The sequence below is a fragment of the Struthio camelus genome, chromosome 14, assembly GCF_040807025.1.
Source record: "Struthio camelus isolate bStrCam1 chromosome 14, bStrCam1.hap1, whole genome shotgun sequence".
Taxonomy (NCBI): domain Eukaryota; kingdom Metazoa; phylum Chordata; class Aves; order Struthioniformes; family Struthionidae; genus Struthio; species Struthio camelus.
The window spans coordinates 18595037-18621304 of NC_090955.1; the positions used below are offsets into that span (position 1 = coordinate 18595037).

The 26268-nt window shown below is 36.9% G+C and overlaps 1 protein-coding gene and 1 long non-coding RNA gene across 8 annotated transcripts; one reads left to right on the top strand and one right to left on the bottom strand.

The window, feature by feature from the left end:
* On the top strand, nucleotides 1–25636 carry PTPDC1 (protein tyrosine phosphatase domain containing 1). 7 transcript variants are annotated; one of them, XM_068907060.1, is made up of 11 exons: nucleotides 1–40; nucleotides 681–783; nucleotides 14251–14343; nucleotides 17120–17291; nucleotides 18089–18169; nucleotides 18392–18510; nucleotides 19307–19444; nucleotides 20192–21399; nucleotides 22157–22342; nucleotides 23928–24038; nucleotides 24896–25636. In XM_068907060.1, the coding sequence occupies exons 3-11, from the start codon at nucleotides 14259–14261 to the stop codon at nucleotides 25010–25012; spliced, it is 2217 nt and encodes a 738-aa protein (XP_068763161.1). In that variant the 5' UTR covers nucleotides 1–40; nucleotides 681–783; nucleotides 14251–14258; the 3' UTR covers nucleotides 25013–25636. The 7 variants fall into 7 exon arrangements, with proteins under 7 accessions (XP_068763161.1, XP_068763164.1, XP_068763160.1 ...); XM_068907061.1 differs by lacking the exon at nucleotides 1–40 and adding an exon at nucleotides 3229–3305 and having other exon boundaries at nucleotides 342–783; XM_068907063.1 differs by lacking the exons at nucleotides 681–783; nucleotides 23928–24038 and adding an exon at nucleotides 3229–3305.
* On the bottom strand, nucleotides 797–20183 carry LOC138060942 (uncharacterized). Its single transcript, XR_011134449.1, has 6 exons — nucleotides 19809–20183; nucleotides 18483–18599; nucleotides 16356–16544; nucleotides 14694–14799; nucleotides 13611–13731; nucleotides 797–2509 (listed from the first exon to the last, which is right to left on the bottom strand). It is a non-coding gene; the product is annotated as an uncharacterized lncRNA (long non-coding RNA).
* Nucleotides 25637–26268: the final 632 nt, after the last annotated feature.

Genomic DNA, 26268 nt, shown 5'->3' on the forward strand with positions numbered 1-26268 from the left:
ATGCGCGCGCGGCGCAGCCGGCGGCGGAGACGGGAGCCAGGTGGGTGCGGCGCCCCCCGGGCCCTGCCCGCGGCCGCGGCCCGCAGCGGGGGCCGCCCCCGTCGCCATGGCAACGCGCCGGGCCCCCGCCCTCCGCGCCGAGCCGCTGGGGGGGTGGGGGGAGGCGGCAGCGGCCCAGGCGCTGCCCGCCGCGCCGCTGAGGGCCGGGGCCGCGGCGGGGCCGGGCGGGCGGGCGGCAGGCCGCTGCGCCGCGTTTCCCGGGAGGGGCGGGGGGGCGCTGAGGGCAGCCCGGGAGAGCAGGAGGAGGAGGAGGAGGAGGAGGAGGAGGAGGAGGGAGCGGCGCCGCCCCCCGGGCGGACGGGCACGGCCGCGGCGGTCACCGGGGAGCGAGAGCCGCGCTCTGAGCTGCCTCTTGGCAGCGACGCCCCCCGCTGCCGCAGCTGTCACCCTCCCTCCGCTGAGCAGCCGCCTGGAAGAGGCCGCTCTGACTGACCTGCTGCGGTCGGGGGACTCCCGTGCTGGCATCCTGCCTAACCTGAGCGCCTTTTACCTTGATCGGGACGGTAACGTGTAGATGTAGCTATTACTGGTTTGCCAGCAGGCTGTACCCACCCTTCCGTCACTTTAAAAGTTACCTAATGTATTAGCAGTCCAGCATTAAGCATTTTCCCTTCGCACAGCTCCCTCGAATCTCTGTTCCTAGAAAGATCCAGGATTCAGGAGGCCGGCGTCTCAGCTCTGCGGTAATTAATCCCAAAAGAGCAGGCTCAAAAACAACTTAAGGTACTTGCAATTACGTATTGCTTGAAAGCATTTTTTCCAGTCTCTAGTTTTGTGTAAAACATCCACAGAGCCACATGTGTCAGACAACAGAGAAAAAAATAAGGAGACCGCCTGCAGGGCCAGATACTGTAAGTGAGTCACCGCAGAGCTATACTTAGCAATGTAATCTTCTCCCATTATGTGGTCATTTGGGTGGCAGTATCTATCTGAACAGCGTTTATTCCATATGCTTGAGTAAATACTTTACTGTGAAACCAGTGACCATTTTGATTATTTTTTTAATAATAAAATTAGAAAGGAGAGGAGTCATGAGTCAACATTGTGAATTTGAAACTTTAGTTGTTGGGAAGTGATGCTTATACAAACACTATGACAAAATTAAATGGATTAGAGGTGCTCAGGTAAGGTACAAGATTGCTTTATAGATGGCAACATATTTCCACTTTTCTCAATGGAGAGTATAGGTTGTGGGTTTAATTTTTAAGGCTAGTAATTTTTAATGCTTGTATATACCATTCAGAGTTAAAGAATTTTTTTTAAAGCTACACTCAATTCAGATGCAATTTTTATCAGATTTTTTAAAACACCTACAGCTGATAACAATTGTTGCTACAACAGGGAGTTTTAGTCAGTTTCCCTACAAACACAGGTGAAATTAAACTACTACTTTACGCAATGTATGCAGAAGGCATTAAATTAAAACATCAGTAAGGGACTTTAGGAATAAGGTATAGAGCATAAAACCATTTGATTCTTTTAAAATAAATGAATAAATGAAATTATGAGGTTACCTTAATATCAACATTAGAGTTTTTAAAGTAGCAGCCAGACAGAATCTTGCCATACCTAAAGAGATGCTGTACAGAAATACTAGCTCTGTAAACTGCTGCTAATTCTGAGGCTAGGCAAGCTAATTCTCTCATTTGCTTCTCTACGTGGCTCAGCAGCAGCTTCCAGAGCCCCAGGACAGGGCTGGTTCCCAGGCCACAGAGAGGAGGCTGAGCTGACAGCACCGGGCACAGGGGGGGCTGCTGCTGACTGCCAGCCTCAAGGTGCTCAGCCAGTTCACCTGTACGTCGTAACACCTGTCAGCCCTTAAAACAACTGTGTTTCAAAACAAAACCAATCTCTCTTTCCTGCTGTCCACGTGTGCTTTTAAAGACCGACTGCCTTGTTAGAAGCATTAAACTGAAGGCCCCAAGCGTCCCTCCCTCTGAGGCACGGTGCTGCCTGCCTCAGCCTTGGCCTCAGGCACCAGGCCTGTGCACCCTTAATCCTCCTTGTTCCTTACAAAGCAACAGTGATTCATTGCCCTTTCTCTGCCAGCTTCCTAGGCAAACCCTGTTTCTTTTCTGAAAACAACTTTCAGACTCTGGCATTGCTTAAGTAAATTTACAACAAAAAGCACATGATTTCCAACCTTGTATTCTGTGGTTATCTTTGCAACAACATGGAGAAGCTTCCACACATGTTTACTCTTGATTTGATTTTGTTATTGTCATAAATTAGAAAAAAATATAAAAACATACCTATTTCCTCACTTTTCTCCCCACTCTGGAGTATTTCCTGGGCTTCATCCTCTCTTGGGAGCAAGAGGGAGATACTCAATCTTGAATGACCAGCTACCTGCAACTCTTGATCTCTGGCCACCTTATTAACTTCCTTTGACCTCTTCGGTTCTTCACTCAAATGGTCCCCAGTGTTACGGAGCTTGGCCGTTTTGTTCCTTGGCAAAAGGCACATGATAAAATACATAAAAGGACCGAGTTACCTTAGATCCGCTTTCTTAACATTTCCTCTTTACCTGGTGTGCCACTTTTTGAAGAAGTAAGTTTTATTGTGCATAAACTACACATTTGTTCTGGATATGCATTGGAAGCCCAAAGCTTTCTAGAAATCATACGTGTATTAAACAGTTCATTTGCAAAGTTTATCACAAATTGGATTAATTTATAATAACTCCTCAGAGGTTAAAAAGTTCATGACAGAGGGATTTCTTCTTAACTCATCCCTTTTCAAAAACCTGACGTTTGCCGACGACTTCAAAGGCAGTGCTTCTAATGCAAAATAGACCATTACTGGATGAGGGGTTTGCAACCACATGGACATCGCTGTGTCATATCGTCAGAAAATGAGGTGTCTGACAAGTTAGAGCTAAATGGGATTGCTACAGCCCTAAGACACCTCTCCTTTCCTTTTCAAATCTATATGTAGTTGTGAATTGTCTTTCATTTCTAGGTCTGTGGCTAAAAAGTGAAGTTCTAGGCTGTTTTCCTGGGCTTGCAGTCACTTGCAGTGCAAGCCTAAGTCCACTGAACAGCTTCTAAGTAAATACTTGATACAATTCTTCAGTTTTAGAACTGTCTTTTGAATTGAAATCTTTGTAATTATGCTCTTCCTAAAATTTTGTTGCTTAAATTTTTCTATTTTAACCTTTATTGACAGCTCTAACTAGCAGTGGAACAAACACGAAAAGAGGGAATGTAGGAAGTACAGATGATGAAAGGAGACAGGGTTCATAGGTGAGCTGTTGTTCTGGGATATCATTTGGCATCTAAATACAACACATTTATCTCACAACTGCAGCACAGTTACATATAACTAGTTACACAGTTAACTATGTATATGCTATGTTATATGTATAACTACAACATATTTACATAACTGTCAGGATAGCCTCGGAGTGGGAACCAAAGATGGGCTTTAACTCTGCTTTTATGATTGATTTGCCGGGTGACACTGCATTACACTTAAGGGACAGAAACGTCAAAAATTTAATCCAAAAGCAAAACTTGTAAAAAGCCTTTAATAAAACTTCATACAGTTTTAAGATTACACAGAACTACAGCATTCCTTGCAGTGTTTTGATGTAAGCATTAGGGACCTGAATGTAGAGCAACATTAATAGATTTTTATTACCCAAGCTATGAGAAGCACAGAAAGCAAAAGGTGAAGATGGAAATGTTCAAAGCCAGCTAGGAATCTAGAGACATAGTTTGTACTACATTAGCATTATCTTTAAACTTTACTAAAACCTAATTTACTTTAAGTTGCGGTATAATTTCATGTTCCAATTCTGTCTATGCAGCAATGGAAACAGCGCAGTCTTAGTAACGGTCAAACATTTTAATTGCATCCAGCTCATTATGAGACATAGTTTTCTACCTGCCTAATTTGATAAATTAGTACCTAAGGTAATGGGACAGGTGGATTTGCTAAGTCTAGTGTAAGGTAGCCATGAGACAGGCCATACAGTTCTAGGGAAATAAGCTGCCAGAAGCCTAGTGATCCCGTTCTGTTTACCTAAAAATACTTGTTAATATCTTTGAACGGCAATGATAGTTCAATAGAATTTTCCAGAGGACTTGCGATTCTTCATTTTGTTTCAACAGGAAAATGCCAAGCCTAAAGATATAAAGATTATTAGTTTAGTCACTGGCGTCCCGCCTACTCTGTGCATTCTTTCTTTGAAAATGGCAAATTATTTTAACCTAATGGTTAACTCCCCCAAAAAGTCATGCTCAGTTAGCACAAAACCTTGTCTTGATGGAAGTACGATGACAGAGTCTCTTTGAACAAACATGGTTGGCACAGCTTCCTGGAACTAACTAAACTTGGCAGATCACTAGAAAAAATTAGTTCTTTAGCTGAATAAACTGCTATTAATACTGAAGAGTACAATCTAGGAACAAATGGTAAGGGGCAACCCACCAAACTTCCAACACCTGCACATAGATATAGCAAAACAGGAGGTTCTTGCACCAGGTTTCGAAACCATCCAAAAATTAAACTCCCTCTGGAATCAAATAGGTTCCTAGTGTTGTATTATCCATATGAAAGTAATCACTAAGTATGTCACTGATTGCCTTTCAAATGAACCCATTTAGAAATTACTGAAAAGCAGTATGCTTATATTAAGAATTTCATTTAATTAAAAGGTCTTTATGTTTTAATTATCTGAGGATGCTCTTTGTTCTTTAGTCAACTAAGAGAACTTCCTCCATTTCCTCCTGCAAAATGCTTTACCAAATGCTCCGTTTGTTTACCACATTTTTGTGCGCTGACATTTGAAAAATGAATGTGTCCCTCTACTAACAAATCTTAGACTGTGATTTCTAGAGCCACTTCTGTAATGACAATGAACAACATGTGCTGAAGCCAGGAAGCACTGCTGTTCCTGTAGTGCTACTTGTGCAGGGCTCTTCAGCCACGGGAAGTGTCAGTGTGTGATCTAACGTACAAATTAGCCCTGCTTTGAGCAGGATGCTGGACTCAGTAACCTCCAGTTCTTTCTGACCTAAATTTCCCATGATTCTAATGCAGGTTCCTACTGAAGGTCTTTAATTCCCAGAAACTCAACACTGGTTTTTTTGGGGCCTCTAAAGCAGTGGCACGCTTCAGTTATGCTTGGGGTCCAGTCTCACAAATACTTAAGCGTATGCACAGTTCTGCTTACAGCCTGGCGTTTAACGGGACCCCTCGAGGGAGCGAAGCTGTTCGCCAGTTCTTGTTGCATACGGACCCGTAAGGACCAGTTTTTCAGAGGTTCTGAGCGCTGCTGACTTACCTGCAGTCAGGGGAAACTGGAGGCGACTGGCACACTTAGAGCTGAAGCTTATACCAACATATTAAAGAAAAACGTGCAACACAGTATTTCAAGTTGCACAGTCTGTTCAGGTTTCAAGTAACAAAAGGGAAAAAATATTCGGAATTTTGAAAACATAAATCGTTTTGTAGTTGGAATAATATATATTCTTAATATTAATTGTTGTTTAAATGACAAAACTTAATTTTGCAGTATTGCAAAAGTCCTAAGTTTCTAACCTTAGAGTTCAAAATAATGACCCTGATTTCAGTCAGATTTCCAACTATCTTTGCGTAACAGGTTACAGAAACAGGAATACATGGCTACTTACATACACCTTAGTTAAAACTTTTGTTCTTCAGCAAGTTATTCTGCAGCTTAGATTTGCAGCTACAGAACTTCGGTCCTAAAGGTGAATTTTAGTATCCATGTTCTATAAGAAACACTGCAGTGGAGAAATACGAAATTACATGCCCTCTAACACCTGCCTGTTGTAAATGTCAGGGTTACAAGTATAATGCAGCTGAGAGGGCAATTATTAAGGCATCTCACAAAGTTTTTTCAGTCTATTCAAACCCTGCTTTATCAGCAAGACTCACTATCCAAAGCAATAGCCATAGTTTGTCATACAATTAAACAATACGGACAGGCTTTTAAAAAAACTTTTCTATTGTATGCTTCTATTAATACATTTTTCCAGCAACAGAAGGGAAAATGATCACTGGGAAAAATAAATATAAAAATATATTATAGCTCTGGCCCACAGTGCACCTTGGGTTCACACAGTACTCATGTTGGGTGGTGAATGTGTTTGAAAATTAAGCATGTATTGAACATAGAAGTTCCTGGTTTCTTCATAAGAAATGCAATCTCTCAGGGAAGGAAACTGTATTTATTTTCTCTCTTTGTAATTAACACACAAAACTGTGTGTTAATACAAAACAGAATTGATCTCACTTGAAAACAACTTATTTTCCCCGGAAGGATTTTGTGGTGTGGATTGTGTCTCACTTTACATTCACCCATGACCAATTACTGGCTCTGTAAGAAGATATATTTACTACGGCATGTGGCAAACAATGGATGTAAAATAAAACAGCTATTCGTAGAAGAGTGAATTTGAGTAGAACCATGATTCTAAAGTACCTTAATGTATTTTTCAGAATTGTGCACAAATTTTATTTAATATCTATTTTTGCCCAAATGTCCATGCATGCATGCATATGATGTTTACTGTTTACTAAAATGACTGGAATGCAGTTTAGTTCATGCACGGGATTTTTTTTGTTCCTGCAGGATTATTAAGAAGCTAGACACGTAATTTTAAGGACTATTTTTGTAAATTTGTCTCTGTTCTCAGTAAATTAATTTTGTACAAAAGAGTACTCAGATTCTTCTTCAGTTTGAATTTTATTAGCAGTACACAGCGCAAGCACAGTGCAATCTGACTACAAAATTGTTTCTGAGAACTAACCAAACAATTTAGTCCTGTTACATGCTCCATCTCTCTGCTGGCCAAATGAAGGCAGGTGTTTAGCTCGACAGTGTCTTTGAAATTAATGACGTTGCTGGCATCAGCCTTGAGAGAGTTGTCTCCTGTAGCTCCGTGCTTGTTTAAATAAGATACCTATCCCATCCATAGAAGCTTGTACAAATATTTGTTATTTTATTTCTAAATAATTGGGAGGAATTTTTAATGATGAGCAGTAGCCCTCAAATAATGCTATTTTTTTTTAATATGACATGGAAGGAAGCTATGGAAATTGATAAAAGTCTTTTGTGTTGTCAGTTAATACTTAGCGGCTACAATTCATTTAGGAAAATAGGGTAAGATACTGTATCCTGTTTTCTTTAGCTAGTTTTATTTTATTTTGCCTAGTTTTTAGTTAAATTAACAAAACCCTTGCTTTGGCTTTTACTCTATTACATCTGCTACATTTAGAGGTATTTATTTTTGTTATTTTGAGATAGTACTTTTAATCCAGTTAATTTATACTACATGTAAATACTTTCGTAATATTCTATGCTATCTTGGGTGAGAAATGAAATGTTATGTTCAGGATGTAACCACAGATATGAATAACAAAACATTTATCCATGATTTTCTTTTCATGGCGTTTCAAAATTAATTTATTAGCATAACCCTGTTTAATATAACTTCACAAAATTATTTCTGTAATTATATGCTTAGTTATCTGACACATCTAGACATGTATATAGATTTACTTGTGGTTGACAATAGGAAAATTAGGTGAACAGAAAGAAGAGATGGAGGATTCAGCTATTAAAACATCAGATTGGTGTGGCCTGTTTGCCTCGATCCCTTTAAAATCTAGATAGCCTTAGAAAGCAGTTTATGGGATGATTATCTGCATAGGCCGTACGGCATTCCACACACAGTCTTAAGTTAAAGAAAAAATAGTTACTGGCTCCTGCCAGATTACCATGATGAATCCAATTAAGTACAGGAAATAACTGTGGCAACATCATTCAGCTTCTCCTCTGTAAACCTGAATTTCCCTAGAACATACTTCTTGTGGTTGATACTGCAATAATGAAGGGATCAACAGTCACTCATTCTTTTTGCTGGGCAACAGGTAAGGGGTTAGATTGAAATTATTGAAAATCTCTATTAAAATGCATGTAAATTTACTAACTATGGTTTTGACTGTTTGATACTTAAAAATAATTCCTTTGACTTGCAGAAGTTCCATTTTAAAATTTTTCCACTTCTGAATGCTATTAAAATTCATTACTGACAATACCTCACTCTTCTGTATGTAGTCAGTCTTACAAATCAGATAGATATTCTTGATCATGAATATCATGTTTACCAAGATAGTCTGAGTCACCAGTTTTGTTTGCAGAACAGTTAATATATTCATTTTTACACCATTCTCCTTTGTAGTTCTCAATAGTAATTACTGGCTGCCAGCCTGTTCAGGGTAGTTTAAAATAACTTCTGTTAACTATTGCGCTAACACTACCACAGAAAGATGATGCAACTTAAAACAGTATGAATCAAGTCAATTGGTAGACCTGTCCATCAGTTTCGGTTGCAATTTCTTACTATTTATGTCAAAAATCTATTAATCGCAAATACTGCATCATCAGGCCAACACCTACATAATCTTCTAATGAATTATATTCTTTTGTCTCTTTTGTATGTGAAAGCAGCTACCGTCCTATGTAAATATCATGCTTAATGATCAAGTGACAGTCACCTTTTACTAAAACAGATGGTGAATATTTTTTCCTAAAGGGGGAAAAAACACATACAGAAATAACTAATTAGTTCTGGTTGTGTTCCCAGTGAAATCACTGGAATTTTGCAACAGCTGTAGGATTGCCCCTCTGTGTAAATTACATATAAGTAAAAAACTATCTATATGTAAATTATAACCTTATCCTCCCTCTGTTCTATATTTATGCATTATTTTCTCTCTCCAATTTTTGTGGTGTTAGCCACAGGTAGTAAACATTTCAAGTTATAAAACGAGCCTAGGGAATTGAGATGTGGGCCTGCTGGAACATGTTCTCTCAGTGCTAACTATTGCCTTAGAGTCTGTTGCTAACTGTACCTTAAATATTTGTGAAATATCATACACCAGTGAGTCTTTCTACTGTAAAATACATTAAAACACTATTGCGTTTCATTATTCATACTAATCTAGTTTAAGGAAGAATAGTTATCTACCATTTTTACAAAACAAGAAATAAATGTTTTGTTATTTCTGGCAACGTTAACATTAGATAGTCTATTGTAGTTTGAAATATGATTCATCTACCAGTGCTTCCTGTAGAAGTAACTACCTACCTCTTAGCATATTTAGTGGTTTTTTTTTTCAAAAACTTTCATTATCTGCCCATCTTAAGAGATTTAAAACCTGAATTTAGAGAGCAAGTTATACTCTAATAACCATTTTTGTATATTGTATATTTTTCTATTTTAATAACCTTTTTAAAATAACCATAGTATTTTACTATTCCATTAAATAAAAACAATCTTCATTGCACTACCAGTTTTGCTTATTTTCATCCAACTAAACAATTAAATTTAACAGTAACATTTTAAAAGAATTAAAAAAAACTTCTTAATTACTGCAGTTTCCAAAAGTTTGCGTATTGGCAATGAAATATTGTCCCATATGATTTTCTGTTTAGATAAATAATCCTGCTGACTTCTGTGGGACTACACACAAAAGCAAAATTTCTCATAAAGATAAGTACTTGTAGAATCAGGCCATGGACTAAAATGTAATGTACTCATACATGGAGCTAGCTGAGTGATTGGTACTAAGCCAGCTTGGCCCTAACCTACATCTGCAGTCAGCTATGTTCCTTTAAAAATTTGGCCACTGGGCAGTTACTTATATGTGAACGCAACAGGGAACAGAACAAATGGCTTTAAAAAGCAAGAAAATAGTAAAATAAACCCCATATTTTATGACAGGTTAAAGCAGTCATCATCATTTGCCTATATTGTATGAATATATTTGAGGTTTAAAATAGCTTTTCTTATACATTGGTATTTTAAAATTGACTGCTTTTCAAAGTTTTTTCATGTTAATACATGAAATTCATCTTTTCAAATGTGCGATCTGCTCTCGTAATTCTAAGTTACCCAAACGCACAAAGATCTAGAGAAAGGGGACCTCACTATTAGTAAGTAGCTCCTGAGAAATGCAGTGAGCAGCTTTACAGGGGATTACTGTTCCTGCTGGCAGCTGAACTGCCACAGTTGGGATCATTCCAGTCTAGAACACAAGCTCTACTGTCTGTTTTGAAAACATGTTCTACAGTAAAAGATAATAGTTACATATATTAAATAACCGTATTAATTGCTAAAGTCGAGTAGGACCAACATCTTGCTATCTCATCACTTTTTGGCTATATAATTCTTTTTCTGGCAGCTAAAATATTTGATTTTATTCCTTGCTCTCATTTCATTCTGGAGCAAAGATCCTGCCCAGTGACTGGAAGCCAGGAAGACTTTCCAGATCGTGAGATACTGAAAAGGCATCTTCTTTTCTGCAAGGCAGACTGACGCCTAAGCCAGTTCTGGGCTGTGGAGCAGTTTCTAACGTGGTCCTTCCTTCTACCAGACAGTAGAGGAAAGGCACTACCAGCACCTAATCCTATCCCACTGCTGGTCTGCTCCGTCCATACTGCAGCCTGACCACGTGAATCAGTTGCGCAGCCCTCCTGTATGCTCTTTCTGCGTAAATCTGCACCACAGTTAGCTGCAGAGCCTGCTTCACTGTGGACCACCGATATCCCGGTTGGCCTACTTGCTGCTGCATGGCTGAGTAGTAACTCAGCCTTTACCTGTGCAAAGAGAAGTGCTTTTATTCCAGAGGAAATCATAACATGGACAAGAGGCTACTTTGCTCCTGGAAAGAAAGTGGATGCACAAACTGAATCTCACCTGTGGTAGCACAGCATGACTATACTAGTTTCTCTGCAAGAAAGCCACCTCTCTGCATGTATGAAAGAGTGAGTAGGAGCTGACAACTACTCATCTGTTACCCAATGCAACATGTGAATCAGTGGTGCAACTAATGGGGGACAAAACCAGTATATCCCTTCTGTTAGGAACTGGTTTGCTCAAGCAAAAAAAAAGCCCTAAAAATACATACAGAGGGAAAATGAAACAAATACAAAAACACACCGGGGGGGGGGAAATAAACCTCTTGAAATATCCCCTTAGTGCTTGATACCACGATTTCAAGAGACCCTTTTTTCCTGGCACAACGTGATACTGCTGTTCACTTCAATCAGCCAATAACACAGATATTATTTTTACCGTGTGTTAGTTACACTACCTGTGTTGCTTATGCAGGCTTAATGACATTGCTTCCTGTGATAAAATACAAAGACGGAACATCACCTAAAAGACTGTTCCCTTTTTTTAAATTGTGAAACAAAGATTAAAAGAGCAGCTTCTTTGCTGTCATGGCAATAGAAATACATGTCACACAGATAACAGTGGATCTGATTAAGGTGATAAGACTGCTGCAAGGTATGTGACTCAATTCCCTCAGAGAGCTAATAAGGAACGTGACCTAGAATAACATTCCAGGCTTCTTGCTTTTTTTCTGTAGCATCTGAGAGTATCAAATGTTAACGTGATGAACAAAACGCTGAGGAGGATCTTTTAAAAACTAAAATATATGGTACACTGAAGAAATAGGAGAGAGTTGTTTCTTTTAATCAAGCACTAGTTTTAATTTTAATACTGTTTTGATCTGTATAGAAATGTAAATACCCCTCTCCAGTAACATCAACACTGAAAGTACTTCCTGTCTCAAATTATAGTATTTTGCTTCTGTCTAAGGGAGTGCAACATTATTCTATAAAGTGGTTGGTCACAATCTCTTTTTTTTCCCAGAAATAAATACAAGGGAACATTGCTCACGTTGTGGAATTCAAAATACCTGTTAGCCAGTAAATTTACAGAACTGAAAGGCACACAGACAAAATATTTAAGTCAGCTGGAACTGTACTAGTTGTATAGAAAAGGAAGTATGGATTTGCTATATCTTCTGAATAAGTTTGAGGAGAGCCTAATTCATTAAAAAGCAAATAAACACATTGTTTGCCTCTGCCATTTGGAACAATCTTGTTTGTATTTTATAATACTACAGACATTATCGTCTGCATTAATTTGCATCTTTTCCCTTTTCAGTTAAGAGATCTTGTCAACCTGAATTCTGGTTAATAAAACCAAAAAAGAATAAAATAAAAGGGAAAATAGTTTTGGATGAGAGAAGTACTCTGACATTTTGTCTCTTTTTTTTATATCACTTTCATGTGGGCAGTACAAATAAATAGGAAAACTAAACAGGCATACAGAAACATCTGTTAAATAAATAACTGACAAAAGATGTTTGCTTTGATTTACTCACTTTCAATTATCCTTATTTTATCAGTAAGTTGTAACAACACCAGGCAATGCTGTTGCAGCAGGCAACATTTTTGAATGAAGACTTTCTAGAATACAGTATTCATTCTGACAGTGTGTCCTGTAATGTACATCTGGGAGTGTTAAGTTATCTAAATCAAATTTATGTTCTTTATTCAGTATTCCAAGAAGTGCATCATACTTCATAACTCTCAAACTTTGTTAAAAAAATGTTGGTAGTTTGTAAAGTCAAATACTGCTATGTTAGAAATGCCAGATTTATAGCTTGAGTTGAAGCTTTAATTATGGCACGTTGTAGGGAAAGATCCTGGACAGAGACTTTTCAGGATATATATATACCCACATATGTATATGTGGGTATATATATATATATATATATATATGAGAGAGAGAGTGAGTGTGCTGCTGCCTATTAAGAGATTGACTTTAAAAGTGCAGAGTTGGGTGGCCAAATAGCCGAGTAGAAAACATTCCAGATACTCTTTAATCTTCATTAAGATTCATCATAATTAGTATTCTTAAGAATATACATATTTACATTAGAAATGCATTTCTTGGCATCACTGAGGTTTCAAAAGGCCACTTGCTTTCACAAACAATAACACTAGCTGCTATTCTCATTGTTTTGAGGCCACTCTATACCGATACAGCAGCGTTAAAGGGTCATTTATATGTATGTTATTCTGTCCCTAGCATAAAGCATCTTGGAAAGGACAGAGCTAAGTGTCTTTGATGTAAATGGGAATCAAGTCCACTAGCACTCTTGGAAGAATAATCTCAATTTAATCAAGTATATGGTCAGATAATGTAATATCTGAATAAATTAAATTCTATTTGAATCCATTTAAAATTATTTTTAAAAACATTACACAGAATTATAGATAAAAAAGTGGATATTGAACAACAAGCAGTTATCTCTTTTTAACGCAGCTTAGGATTGTTATACCACCTCATCCCCATAAACATTTTTTAAGCAGATCTCCTGTCCTTTAAAGCACTATGCTGCTGAATCCTAATAATGTTTTCATAGAATTTGGGATCTGAGGTTTTTCTATGTAGAAAAGTTTTACTAGTTATGCTATAGTGTAGACATTTTAGTTTGGTATAAGGATGCTTTTTTTTTTTTTTTCTTTTTTTAATAATTGCAACTATTTTTCTGTTAATGTAAGGTAAACCAAATACTGGGTAAGAATTTCCACACAAGATCCATATAAATGGTTTATTTAAACATCACTGTGATTGATTAATGTGTTCACCCTTACTGCTCTGCTTTAGCTTTCTGTTTGTCAGGTATAAGCTCTTAAGGGCAGGACTTACCTCGTATTAGAAATCACATTAAAACATGAGAAGAACTGTTTTCTGCTTAGAAAAGGTCTTGTGTTCAGATTTCTTATTACAGGTGGATCTTCACATATGTGCTTTCAAACTTGTCAACATACTAAAAACAAAGAGTGGAAGAAAGAGAATAGAGAAGGCATATTACTTGGGGGTGGTCTACTTGGAAATTATAAACTAAAATTATAAATGGTCTGATCTAGAAACAGTGCTGCCATAATGATATCGTCAGTGCCATCAAAACTGCCCTTTGCAGGATTTCAGTTCAAGATTTCCAGTCATATGTTTACCTTGAAAAATTTGAGAAAAATCAAGGTGATGTTATCTTAAATATTTTAAGTTGAGTGACTCCCGTCCATACAAAGCACAAATTATAAAGGCTATGCTCAGCTGTACTCTAGAGCTAGAAATACACAATGTGCTAAACTTCTATTGTGCTAGGACAGACTGCCAACCTGTTTTAAGATGACTGTACACCAAAAAATAACCCCCAAAACCAGTCCCTGTCTGACTGCCCAAAGAGCTTTGGACAGTTCTACCATCAGTGACAGGCACTTAGCTTTATTTTGCATTTTTGAACTTCTGCTGTAGATTTACAGTAAACATATTACTGTTTCAACAGGTACTGCAATGGCTGCAGGAGTTTTGCTGCAAAATGAACTACCGTATTCTTCATTGCTAGAGAGCAGTGTGTATCTTGCAAATATGAATTCAGGTAATCGTTTTGTCTAATATGCTATTCATAAAAAGTGCTTAGAGAAATTCTGGAAAAAATTACATTTCCATAGATAATTAAAAATAGGTATACTACTGCCAAATTAAAAGCACAAAATGTCTATGACATAAAAATGAAAACTCCATTACTTAATCATCACCACAATGTGTTAACACGCTGATCTTTTCTGTAGCTTTCATATTGTCAGGTATAACCTCTTAATCGAAAGAACTATGTCATTTTCATGTTCAGAAACTGCCTAGCTCTCCGAAGGTACAAACGAACGTTCGACAACAACAACAAAATCAAAGAAAACATTTAAACTCTTATGGGATATAATTATGACTTACTATTTTGAGTGAGTACGTGCAAATCCTACTAGATTCAATGGAAAAATAAAGGTGTGCAGCATTTTATCTTGTTCATTTCTGTCTCCACTACCATTCGGAGAAAACTCTGGAAAGAGAAAGAAATAAATCTAAGAAAGCAATGTAATTAGTTAAAAACCATTTTTCATATTCGCTGGATATAGGAAGCCCTTGAAACAGCCTTTTTCATCTTCTTCCTTCCTCTTCCACCACCCAACTCGTAACATAAAAACCCATTTAAATATTCCCTCAGCTCTTGATATCATCATTAGTGTTGAATTAGAATAGTCAGAATTTTGAGACAACAGCTAACAGAATCTCCTTTAACGTTTCCTTTTCTCATGTGACATCACTACTGGTATTTCAGGCCTAGGATCTACAGAAAGACCTTACTGTATCTTCTTAGTAGCAGGGATGCAGTATGCAAAATTCAGTCACGTGAATTCTGTTCAGTACCTGGAAGAAACAGTAGCTTTTTGCCTGATGGTTTTTTTTTTTTTTTAAATCAGAAAAGAGCTTTCTATTACAATGCAAATTCCTCTTAAGAGTTACTGACTGCTTTCACAGTACAAACATAAATGTCAAACGCAGACTCAGGATAGTATATATGCTTAAGAAAATGCAATGGGATTAATTTGCTTTTTGAGCAAAGTTAGATTTTTTCTTTTCCCTAGTCTCAGAATCTTTAACACACAGTCTAATGTACAGACAAGGGATGACAAAGTTTTTTTTAACATTGCTATAGTCTGTTCTCCATATAATTGCCAGCATGAGAATTCTGTGCTTTTGAGAACCTTGCAATCTTTCCGGCCAGCTCATTCTCCTTCTTAGCACGCTGGAAGCCAAGTGGGAGGAAAATTACCACCTAATATCTACCTTCAAAAGCTTAAAGCACTCAACTGATACATCTTCCCCTCCCCATAGTCTGCTTTATCTCAGTCTGTAGGGCTAACAGCTTTGGTTAATAAAAAAAAGCTGGGCCCTGAAAAAAGGAAGCCTTTTGTTTTGAATAACAAATTGTGTTTTGTTAGAAGATATGAATGGTCCAGAGTGAACAGTCTACAATTCATCATGTACTGAACCATTTTAGTAGGAACACACTAATCCCAATCATTACAGAGCTAATGATGCATTTTGGAGCAACTAAGTGGAGGGAGAGAGGTGGTTGTGGAATGTTAAACCAAAAGGTGGGGGAGTATAATGTTCCTACTTACGGATTTCTCAGAAAGCAGTGTCCAACTACATTTTGATTGTTCTTTTGAATATAGTATTTTGTGTCTTAGCAAATTCTGAATGTGTGTTATTTACATACTCACATTGTTTACAGAAAATGTTGTGGTTGTTCCCAGACCATTTTCAAAATTATCTACTTGAAATGCAACTATTTGCACCAGCAGCGGAACAGTTTGTCCCAAACAGAATCAGTTCATATAGCATTTAGCTGCCACAGGGATAGCTGGCATCAGTGGTTCATTGTGTGTTTCTATGGAGACAGCTCAGCCTATCCTGAAGAGCTGCCAGATCATACAGAACGATGCACAGCTCTGTGCAACTTCAGCCCTGAGCAACTTGGATTTTGTATCAGAGCGTCTTTGGCAGCCCTTCTGAACTGTAGCTGGTGTTGGGCAGTCATGCAGGGCTCACCTCGGAGGTGGTCAGCAGCGAGTATTTTTAGCAGCTTTTTCCAGGGTCGGAGGCATTCTTCCTCTGATCCCCTTCTTCGCGTTATCCAGAGGCGCCGGAGCTCAGTTGTAGAGGTACTCTCATCATCAACTCACCGGGTTATGGTGGCCGTATCATCTCTGAGCCCCGAAGAGCTGAATGCAACTTTTCCTGAAAAAAAAAGTAAAGTACTTTTCATTAAGACTGTAGGCAGTTCTGTTCTCCTGTGTGTGTTAAATTCATATACCTTTGTTCTGTCAACTATATTTTATATATATGCAGAAAATACAGATTTTAAAATATTTTTTGCTCTATTTTATATTAAATTGTGTTCACTGATTTTTTTATTCAGGGTTTAATATATGCTCTTCACTCTAACAGCTCAGCTATAGAGAACAGATAAAATAAAAGCTAGTGGTGTATGTGTGACGGTGTGCTAAGTATTTTTGTTTTCAGACAAACGATGATCATGACATTTGTTCTGTTGCAAAGGATATCACATACCTGTAAGTCCACCAGAAGATAGCAAAGTTACTGTGAGAAGAAACAACTTCTGCAGTAATTCAAACATTTTTTCCCTAAGAGTCCTTACTTTAAGTCTGTATTGAAAAATGAATCTTAAATATGTATTCCATATCTATTTATGCCATTTTTAATTTCATCAGTTTAGGATTTAACTGATAACTTCTAAGGTGGAGGTGAATTTGTAAGCTTTCCTACCAAATCTGTTTTTGCTTGTGTTCTAGGAAGTTCGAGGCGTCCAACAGCAAAATACACTAAAGTAGGCGAGCGCCTTCGCCACGTCATTCCTGGTCATATGCAGTGTTCAATGGCATGCGGCGGGCGCGCTTGCAAGTATGAAAATCCAGCTCGATGGAGTGACCAAGAGCAAGCCATTAAAGGGCTCTACTCTTCTTGGTAATATGCAGCATTTACTTTCACTACATGTAACTGCATCCATTATATTTATTAAAAGAGAAAATTCAATTAAAATAAGCTTCTACTTACTGCTTTTAAACTCAAATATTGCTAAGAAGTATAAAACAGAACGATAGGTTGATTCAGAATTACCACTTAGCAGTAAACTATAATGGCCATTTGTACGTAAGCCTGTAAAGTCAATGAACGACTTCTACTTACTTCAGTGAGTTTGGTTCCGATCCAAAAGAATACCTATCTATGATGAATTAAAAAAAATACATTTTGGGTTATAGATAATTCTTCCTAAGAATTAAAATACAAATGAATTAAAATTTGTTCATAACAGAACTCAAAAGTGAAAACATTATTGAAGATGAAATAATGTAAGGTATTTATTCAACAGAAGCACACTCATAATTAGTAATGCTCACATGAAATGCATCTTTAAATTATTACTGATTTTGGTAACAGTGGCTACTATTCAGAAGCATACGAATCTTAAAGGGTCAAACATAGGTCAGAGTCCAGGTTTCTGAGGCGTTCTCTAATGTGTTAATCAGCCTGGATTTGAAAGTTTCCAGTAATGGTCTTTTGATATGTACTAGCTGTATCCGCCGAACGGGATTTATCACTAACACTATATATGATAGTAGAATTTTTGGAAAATAAATTTTCTACTTAATCAGCAAGGTGTTTCTGTCTGTCTTGAAAATGAAATGGTGTTCTTATTTTGGTAAACTCATACCCAAGAAATTATTATAATGACATTATTGTCTACCTTTTTAATTTCTCAGGATAACAGATAACGTATTGGCTATGGCTCGACCCTCAACAGAATTAATTGAAAAGTACAACATTATCGAACAATTTGAAAGGTAAAAAATGTAGTCATTATTTACTGTAGTTATTACTCATGTAATTCCTGATCCATTTTCTCTTTCGACGTAGATTTGGATTGTTGGTAAAGATCCTTTCATTTTAACAATACACAGGTAAAGATTTATTCTCCTCTAAGAATAAATGTGTGTTTCAGAAAATAAAGGATAACGAGATTTTGGCTGCATATAATACTTTGACTCATCTGTTCCTTGCTTAAGATGTGGCATAAAAACCATAATTAACCTTCAGCGTCCTGGGGAGCATGCAAGCTGTGGGAATCCACTGGAACAAGAAAGTGGCTTCACCTACCTTCCTGAAGCTTTCATGGAGGCTGGAAGTAAGTTCACTCCCGCTGCTGTTCCTCATTAACTATTGATTTTGGCACTTGGAGGTATTTTCACTTGAATTCTTGTGTGCTAAAAGAAGCTGTACAAGAAATGTTGCACAAAAAAGGATATAAAGATGAAACTTGGCAAATATAATCGAGAGTGAATAACACATTAGCCAAGATCGTGTATCAGTAGAGTGAGAAGGAGGGTTAATATTCAGGTATTTGGAATAAAGAAAGGATGACAGCGGGTTAATTTTTTTTTCTTCTTAGTTCCCAAATATATAAAATATTAACTGTACTTCAGATTCTGGTACAACGCATATTTTCTTATTAGACTATAAAATGGTCGTTCCTTTGATTTGAGAACATTTGTATTGAAAATATTTTTGTATTTTCATATTGCAGTGAGATGAGAAGAATTGCCTCTGTCTAAGAAACAGCTTTTAACTGAAAAAGTGCTTTTATTGCTTAAAAAAAAATAAAAATTATGCTCTAGCTAGATATAGCTCAGTAATTTTAGTATGAATCACTCTTTTTTTTTTTTTTACACCATTTACATTCCAGCTGAACTGTAGTTTGACAAATCTTTACTATTTTTATGTATTTATCAAATTTTCATAGCAAGAGTACTTTGAAACGTGAAACTAATCTCTTTCAAACAGTATGTAGTCAGATTATTCTAAGATGCTTTATGCTGTTTTAGTATTATCATTAATTATTGGCCATCTCTGCTCTCCATATAATAGTAAAAATTTCACATTTGGTACAACTGAAAATAATTCTCTCTCTCTCTTTATTTTAGTCTATTTTTATAATTTTGGATGGAAGGATTACGGAGTGGCATCTCTCACAACTATACTTGATATGGTAAAAGTAATGGCTTTTGCCTTACAGGAAGGAAGGGTAGCTGTTCACTGTCATGCAGGACTTGGTCGGACAGGTATGTATCCTCTACTCCAAAAGTCAACAGCTTTCAATCAAACAGTATTTTTAAAGATGCAAAAAAGTCTCTGGTTGTATATTATTATTCATTTTTTTAAATTCTGGATCACTGGAAGATGTACATCTATAGGGTGGTTAAAAAAGCTAAACAAATGTCTATGCGAAAATAATCCATCACAGGCAGGAAGAGATTGGTTTTAGTAGACCAAACCCAACAACCTATAAAGTTGGAAAATCTTTGAATCTATGTAATAATTCCCTGTTGTATTCAAATGGGACAGCTTCCTTTTGATGGGAAAAACTCACTTAGTACACTTTCATTTTTGAATATACTTATTACACGTTTCCCCTTACAAACCTACCACTGATTGTTAGATCAAGTAGATTTTTGTGAAGCAGCTGAAATTTCATTTACTTCTGGCTCTTTCAAGACCTATCTGGTTGCCCGAGTCCTTCCTGTAGAAGCCAGCATTGCTTCTGATTTCGTGTTGGTGTTCAAAAATGCTGCAACTGCTAGAGATGCTGTGGTAAGAAATTAGCTCTTGTTAAAAGTGTAGTGAGAACGGCTTTACTGTCTTGCAGACGAACAAATGCAACTATACTTACATAACAACAGCATCACATAACAAAGGGTGTAAAACCTGTTATCTTTACCTGTATTCATTTTTGTCCTGTAGTAGTTCTTTACTGAATATTCACTGTAATCTGATAGTTCTTCAGCTAATAGCTGTCTTATATTTTCCAGGTGTTCTAATAGCCTGCTACTTAGTTTTCGCAACAAGAATGACTGCTGATCAAGCAATTCTTTTTGTTAGAGCAAAAAGGCCTAATTCCATTCAGACTAGAGGGCAGTTGTTATGCATCAGAGAATTCACTCAGTTTTTGATTCCTCTGAGAAATGTATTTGCTTGCTGTGAGCCCAAGGCACACACAGTGACACTATCTCAGTACCTGACACGTCAGAGACATCTGCTCCACGGATATGAGAGCAGGCATCTCAAACACGTGCCAAAACTTATTCATCTAGTTTGCAAACTGTTGCTAGACTTGGCTGAAAACAGACAAGTGATAGAGGCAGAACTGTTAGATATACCAGATCTCTCAGCTGAAATTGAAGAGGCTGTTTCTCAGTTGGTCTCTACACAGCTAGATAAAGAACTAGAAAGACAGGACAGCGATACATCTGACTCGTTCTCCCAAACCCACTCAGCTACTTTTGAGACCCGGGATGCTCTTTTCTCCCTGGCACATGCATATGATCCTCTTTGGAAAAGAAGGAATCCCGAATGCCTTCAGCCGCTCACTCATGTGAAAAGGCGTCTAAGCTATAGCGAGTCAGATTTAAGGACAACTGAGTTTCTCGTAGAACAAGGAGAAACCGCATGGACTGTACCCACTCAGATATTACTGCACAACAAACTTCAGCAGAACAGTGGCGAGGAGTGCTCTGCTGCAGGTGGACAAAAGCCTGTGTTGGATTTAAACAAAGAAATCTTAGTGCGTAATACGTGTACATTCTGGAGTCAAGGTAAATTTAATTTGGATGGACGAAAAGATGGATCCTCACTTCATCATAGAAGGAAATCTACCAAAGAAGTACAACGCAGCAGAACCTTTTCTTCAGGTCTGGCATTTATCCACGATTCCAGGGAAGCTGGAACACCAAGGCATAATTTTGCCAAAGAGATTGGTCACAGAACAGCATATGAGACTAATATGTGTAAGAGAAGAGTCTGTGCCTCTCAGGACTCTGATTCTTCTTCTTCTAAAACAAACCTTTCAATGGGATATGAAAGCCAGGCTAGCAAAGATCTGTCAGAGGCAATTCCACACATTGTTTTGCAATCAGAATTAAGTTTGGAAGCCCGAAGAGTTTTGGCAGCTAAAGCACTTGCAAATATAAATGAATTTCTGGGAGAGGATGAAGTGAAGCAGAAGGTAGAAATGTGGCAGGTAATTTTTAACTTGATTCAATGTTGTGTGTTCTGCATATTTCACCTAGGTTAATCCCTGGAATGGCAAAAATGCTACCAGTAGGTAGAGAGAGTAATTTTAGAGACCTTTGAAATGATACACAGCAACACAGATTTATGTTCCGGTTAAGTAAACGATTGTATTTGTCAGTTATGGACTGGTTCTTTCAAAAGTAAGCAAAATGAAGGTAAACATTTTGGTCTCTAACCAGAGGTTAGAACATTGTTTCTGGTGATGTTCATTCACTCAACTAACTAATGAAAATTGAGGCTATTATCTGTGGTTTTAACTTGGCTGTCGGTAACATAAAAGTACTACAGATTTGTAAGTCAGAGCTATGTTGTTTTTAATCAGTGCTTTCTCACAGCTAATCAGAGGACTCTGTAGAAGTAAAAGAATTCAGTAGAAACATAACCGCTTATCCTCAAAACCAAATCCTCCCAGTAATATCTGCTTTGAAGTAGGAATCCAAAGCTGTTTTATGTATTCCAGTAGATAATTAGGAGGTTTTGAGCTGTACTATTTATGTCATCCTTCTCTTTTAAAGAATAACTTGTATTACTGCTGATTAATGTTGATGCTTTGGAAAAAAAAACAGAAATATATATATAGTTTTTATAACTAAGTCGTCTTTTTATGTTGGAGCATAAGCAGCCAAGTGCTGCCACAATCAAAGAGAATGTTAGCAAAAGTAAACAGATGATGCATTTATTTTACTTTATTTATTTATTTTTAGAAAGAACTGAATTCTCGAGATGGAGCTTGGGATAAAATCTGTACTGAGAGAGATCCTTTTATCCTCTGTAGCTTGATGTGGTCTTGGATAGAGCAACTGAAAGAACCTGTTATCTCCAAAGATGATATTGACATGTTGGCAAAAAATTGCACAGAATCTCAAGAAGCACTTCACTTACTGAAAAAGGTAGGTATTATATATGTCAATTCGTTATATTACTGATAAGTATGTTTTGTTCATGTATGTTGAACTATTCACTTACAGCCTTTAGGCAAGAAAATTCCACTTTTAAAAGGCAATTTCAGTCTTTAAAAATCAAGATGAAGACTATTTTGGTAAGAGTTGCAATCAATGCCAGGATGATGAATACTATAAGAAAAATCTCAGATACTATCTTTGAACTCTATTCAGTGGCAGCTCAACTTCAGCATATTTACCTGCAAATTCTGCAGTTTGAGATCCAGAGGCAAAGGCAAGAAATTTTCTCCATTGGACTCTATGTATGGCTTTTGTTAATGTCAAATCTGGCAGCTGTGCTTAATAGTTGTCATATTTGCTGTACAAACATCTTAATCCATCAGCTTTGGCAGAGCTGGGACAAGGAATAGGAAGAATTTGCCAATTCAAGGAATCAGAAGCCAGGCCAAATTCCATTACATGAGTCAGAACTACGGCCATGTGTTTTCTGAAATCCCTATGGAAAACAGGTCCTTCTGATCCAAAAGCCATTAAATTGTGTTTTTTCCAAAGGGCTAGATGCAGGATAAATTAAAAAAAAAATTGTCTGTTCTAGATCTTTTAATTACATGAGTTAATTTCCTAATTCTTCATGCTTCAGAAACAAACAATGCACAGAGAAAATAGGGCCCCTTTTAGCAGCCTCCTGAAGTCCCAGTAATACAGCTTCTAATGAACAACTTTCTATGCGCTCGTCATTTTCACGACATTCAGAATTCCCAATTTCATCTCAAAATGTCATGTTTCTTCCTGAAGACACAACATTCTTCTACTCTGTCATGGTTTTACCTTTACATTTTTGTCAAGTGAAAAAATAACTGCTTGTCAACTGTTATAAATAAATGGGAAAGGAATTAAAATGTTGTTTTTTTGCAATTTTAAAATAATTGCTGATTTCATCTCATTTAACTTATCTTCCTAGAAATCCCTGAAGTAGTAATTTGTTCTTTTAGTTAATTTAACTTTACTGTTAAGTGACCTGCCAGTGAGGAGACCTGTCTCCAGTGGATAAAAGGATAGGGACCTGCAACCAGAAAGATACTGTTGTCCATTTATGTATCCTTTCCAGCACTGCCCAGGTGTCTTTGTGCAAGCTTCCTTTTATGGTGAAGGAGACTTGCTTGGAGAGAAGGAGATGCAGATCATCCTACCTTAGCTGGGGCCATAAACATGCATAGTGCTCTGGGCTGATGAGGGCTAATCTCACCTTTACCGTGAAACTTCATATAAGTGCTACTGCATCGTGGGGGAAACCTTGAAAGTCAAGTCTCCAGGTGAATGCCTGGCCTCCTAGAAATTTCCAGAGCAGTTTGTGGGACGCTCTACAACCAAAGACCTTCTCCCATCGTGACTGAAAAAATTATGCAGAGGCTCTTAGGGCTTGTGAAAATTCCCTCCCCAACTTCTACACCTGAAAGTTTCAATACAAGAAGGCACAGTCTGATATTTAAACAGCAAATTAAAAAACCTGAAAGTTAAATGCTTTTCTTGAAAAGATTTCTTCTAATGAGCTGCTGTTCCATTTACCCACCAGGAACAGTGTCAGACTATCCTTTGTATTTTACATTGTGTGGTGAACTTGCAAATGCTACCAGCTGATGTGGAGGAGGCCTTACTTGCTCGTGCTATTAAAGCTTTCACTAAGGCAAGTAACCGCTTGTGCATGACTTGGTATTTATTTGTTGTAAATTGTGAAGGGTGACTCAATAGAGCAATATTCTGTTAAAAATTACAGCAGTTTCTTCACAGTTATTGCACTGATGCTTATCTACTTCAGAGTTTATATTTTATTATAATCAGCCTACATAAAGGACAGGAAACAGTCTCAGCAAAATTCAGTTCTGTCACAAGAGCCTTGGACAACACATCTTAATCCTTTAGTTTCATTTGTCTATACCTAGATTACTTCCAATTCACAGACTTTTTCAAAATGAGGAAAAGATCATATATACAGGGTGAGAATAATTAGCCATTGGAGAAGCTTACCAAAGGCTTTGGTAGATTTTTCTACTACTTGGAGTCTTTCCATCAAATTAAATCATTTTCTGAAGTTATGCTGTAATTCAGTTAGTTTTTGGGGACCTGTAATACAGGATAGATATAAATAACCAGTACCTCTGCTTTTGGAATCATTTAGTAAAGAGGACAGGTTAACCTCTGAGCAGTACAGCTCAGAGCTCCTTTCTTCTCAGATACAGCAAGTGAATTTATTTGGGGGTGAGGGGGGGGAAGTTGTTCATCATATTGCTTCATAAACTCTTGTAAATCTACAGATATGCAACCTGTTAAAACAATCTCATTTCTCCTTTTACTAATTTATTTTACTCTTTAGTTAGAATAAATTGAAAATAAGCATTAAGTACTCCCTAGTAAAATGCATGCTTTCTTTGGTACATGTGAAAATTAAAAATTAATTTTAAAAGAAATGTTGGTCATCTACTTTGTATTTTGCCATATAACATCTATTTAACAACTGAACTTTTAATTTTTTCCTTTTATTAGACAACCTTTGATTCTGAAAATGGACCATATGTTTACGATACCCTGAAAAAAGTATTTAAACAAACACTGGAAGAAAAAAGAAAAAAGCTCAAAGAAGGAACAGAAAATCCCTCCTGATTTCTACACAGCTATACTAAAGAATTAGATGGGCCTACAAATTATTTTTCATTTTCCAGCTACTGTATTTTGCGCTATTTGGCATGATTTACCTAACTTTAGATAATAATAGTTATTTACAAACATTTTATTTTTTTAAAGGGAGTTTTAGTGACAGTTGTTTTATTTACACAGTTCTAAAGAACAGCTCCTGGATGACGGTACTGTAGCATTTGTTTTCAAGTACTATGCCTTTATACTGTGAACTGTTCTCTTCTTTTTAAATGTATTTATTGATTTAGAAACCTCTGTCATTGGCATGCTACGTTATTTTCAAGTTACATAATTGCCATAAGTTCAGTGCCATGGTACACAACAGACTGAGTTCGTATTTATATATTAACATGAAGTATGTTTACATTAAAGTTATTTGATTTTACTTTGCAGAAAATAAATATTGACTGAACTTAAACTCCTTTTCCTTTTAGAAATCTTAAAATAAGACTAAGTATAATAATGAAAGAATTGCAAGATTTACTATTAACAACAGATGATAATTTTTTCCCATAGATATCTTAATCATGGTCACTGATGTGTTTGTAATAGATGCTGCGATAGAGAAATAAACTAAAATTAAATAAGCAAGGTCTTAATTTAGAAATTTTAGCAAAAAAGGCTTCTAGCGTGTTGTGTTTAATGAAAAATCGCTTGTGTCATCCTAAATGCTTTTAATAAGAGAAAATTTTTTACCTTATTAGCTAAATTCTTATAGAGCTTATTTTAAGCAAAAAAATACTTAATTATCAAACCTTAACTAAGGGTATTAATCTGTTCTCCCTAATTACACTGAGCAAAAACATATTATATAAGTGTAAGAGAATAATACTCAAAAATAATCGATGAAAATCTTACCTGCAATACACTTTATAGAGGTATTTTATTTTCATCTAATGAGACAGGAACGACTGGGATGTCATCATAACTGCAATTGGTGATTATGGGCTTCAGATGCAGACTAGTATGCCAGTTTTCACGATAAACTGTTTATCCAGTTTGATATATTTAAGTAGTTAAATAAGAATCTGTCCTTTTCCAAAATATTTTTGTTCTGCACTATAAATGACTAATATTCAGAAGTAAAAATAGGCCAGTTTAATATGTATATAAATTAGACATGCTTCAACTGTTAGATGATTATATATCAAATTCAGAGCCAAACAAGTACTTTAGTAGAATCAGCCTAAAATAAGCACACTTGAAGGTGAATTATTGCATAT

What these genes read in the sequence shown, in the direction of transcription:
- PTPDC1 (XM_009688173.2), top strand. Translation starts at nt 16,343, where the DNA reads ATGCAGGGCTCACCTCGGAGGTGGTCAGCAGCGAGTATTTTTAGCAGC. An exon ending in AAAGGGCTCTACTCTTCTTG is followed by an intron (nt 17,292 to 18,088) that starts GTAATATGCAGC and finishes TTAATTTCTCAG; the next exon opens with GATAACAGATAACGTATTGG. An exon ending in ATTATCGAACAATTTGAAAG is followed by an intron (nt 18,170 to 18,391) that starts GTAAAAAATGTA and finishes TCCTTGCTTAAG; the next exon opens with ATGTGGCATAAAAACCATAA.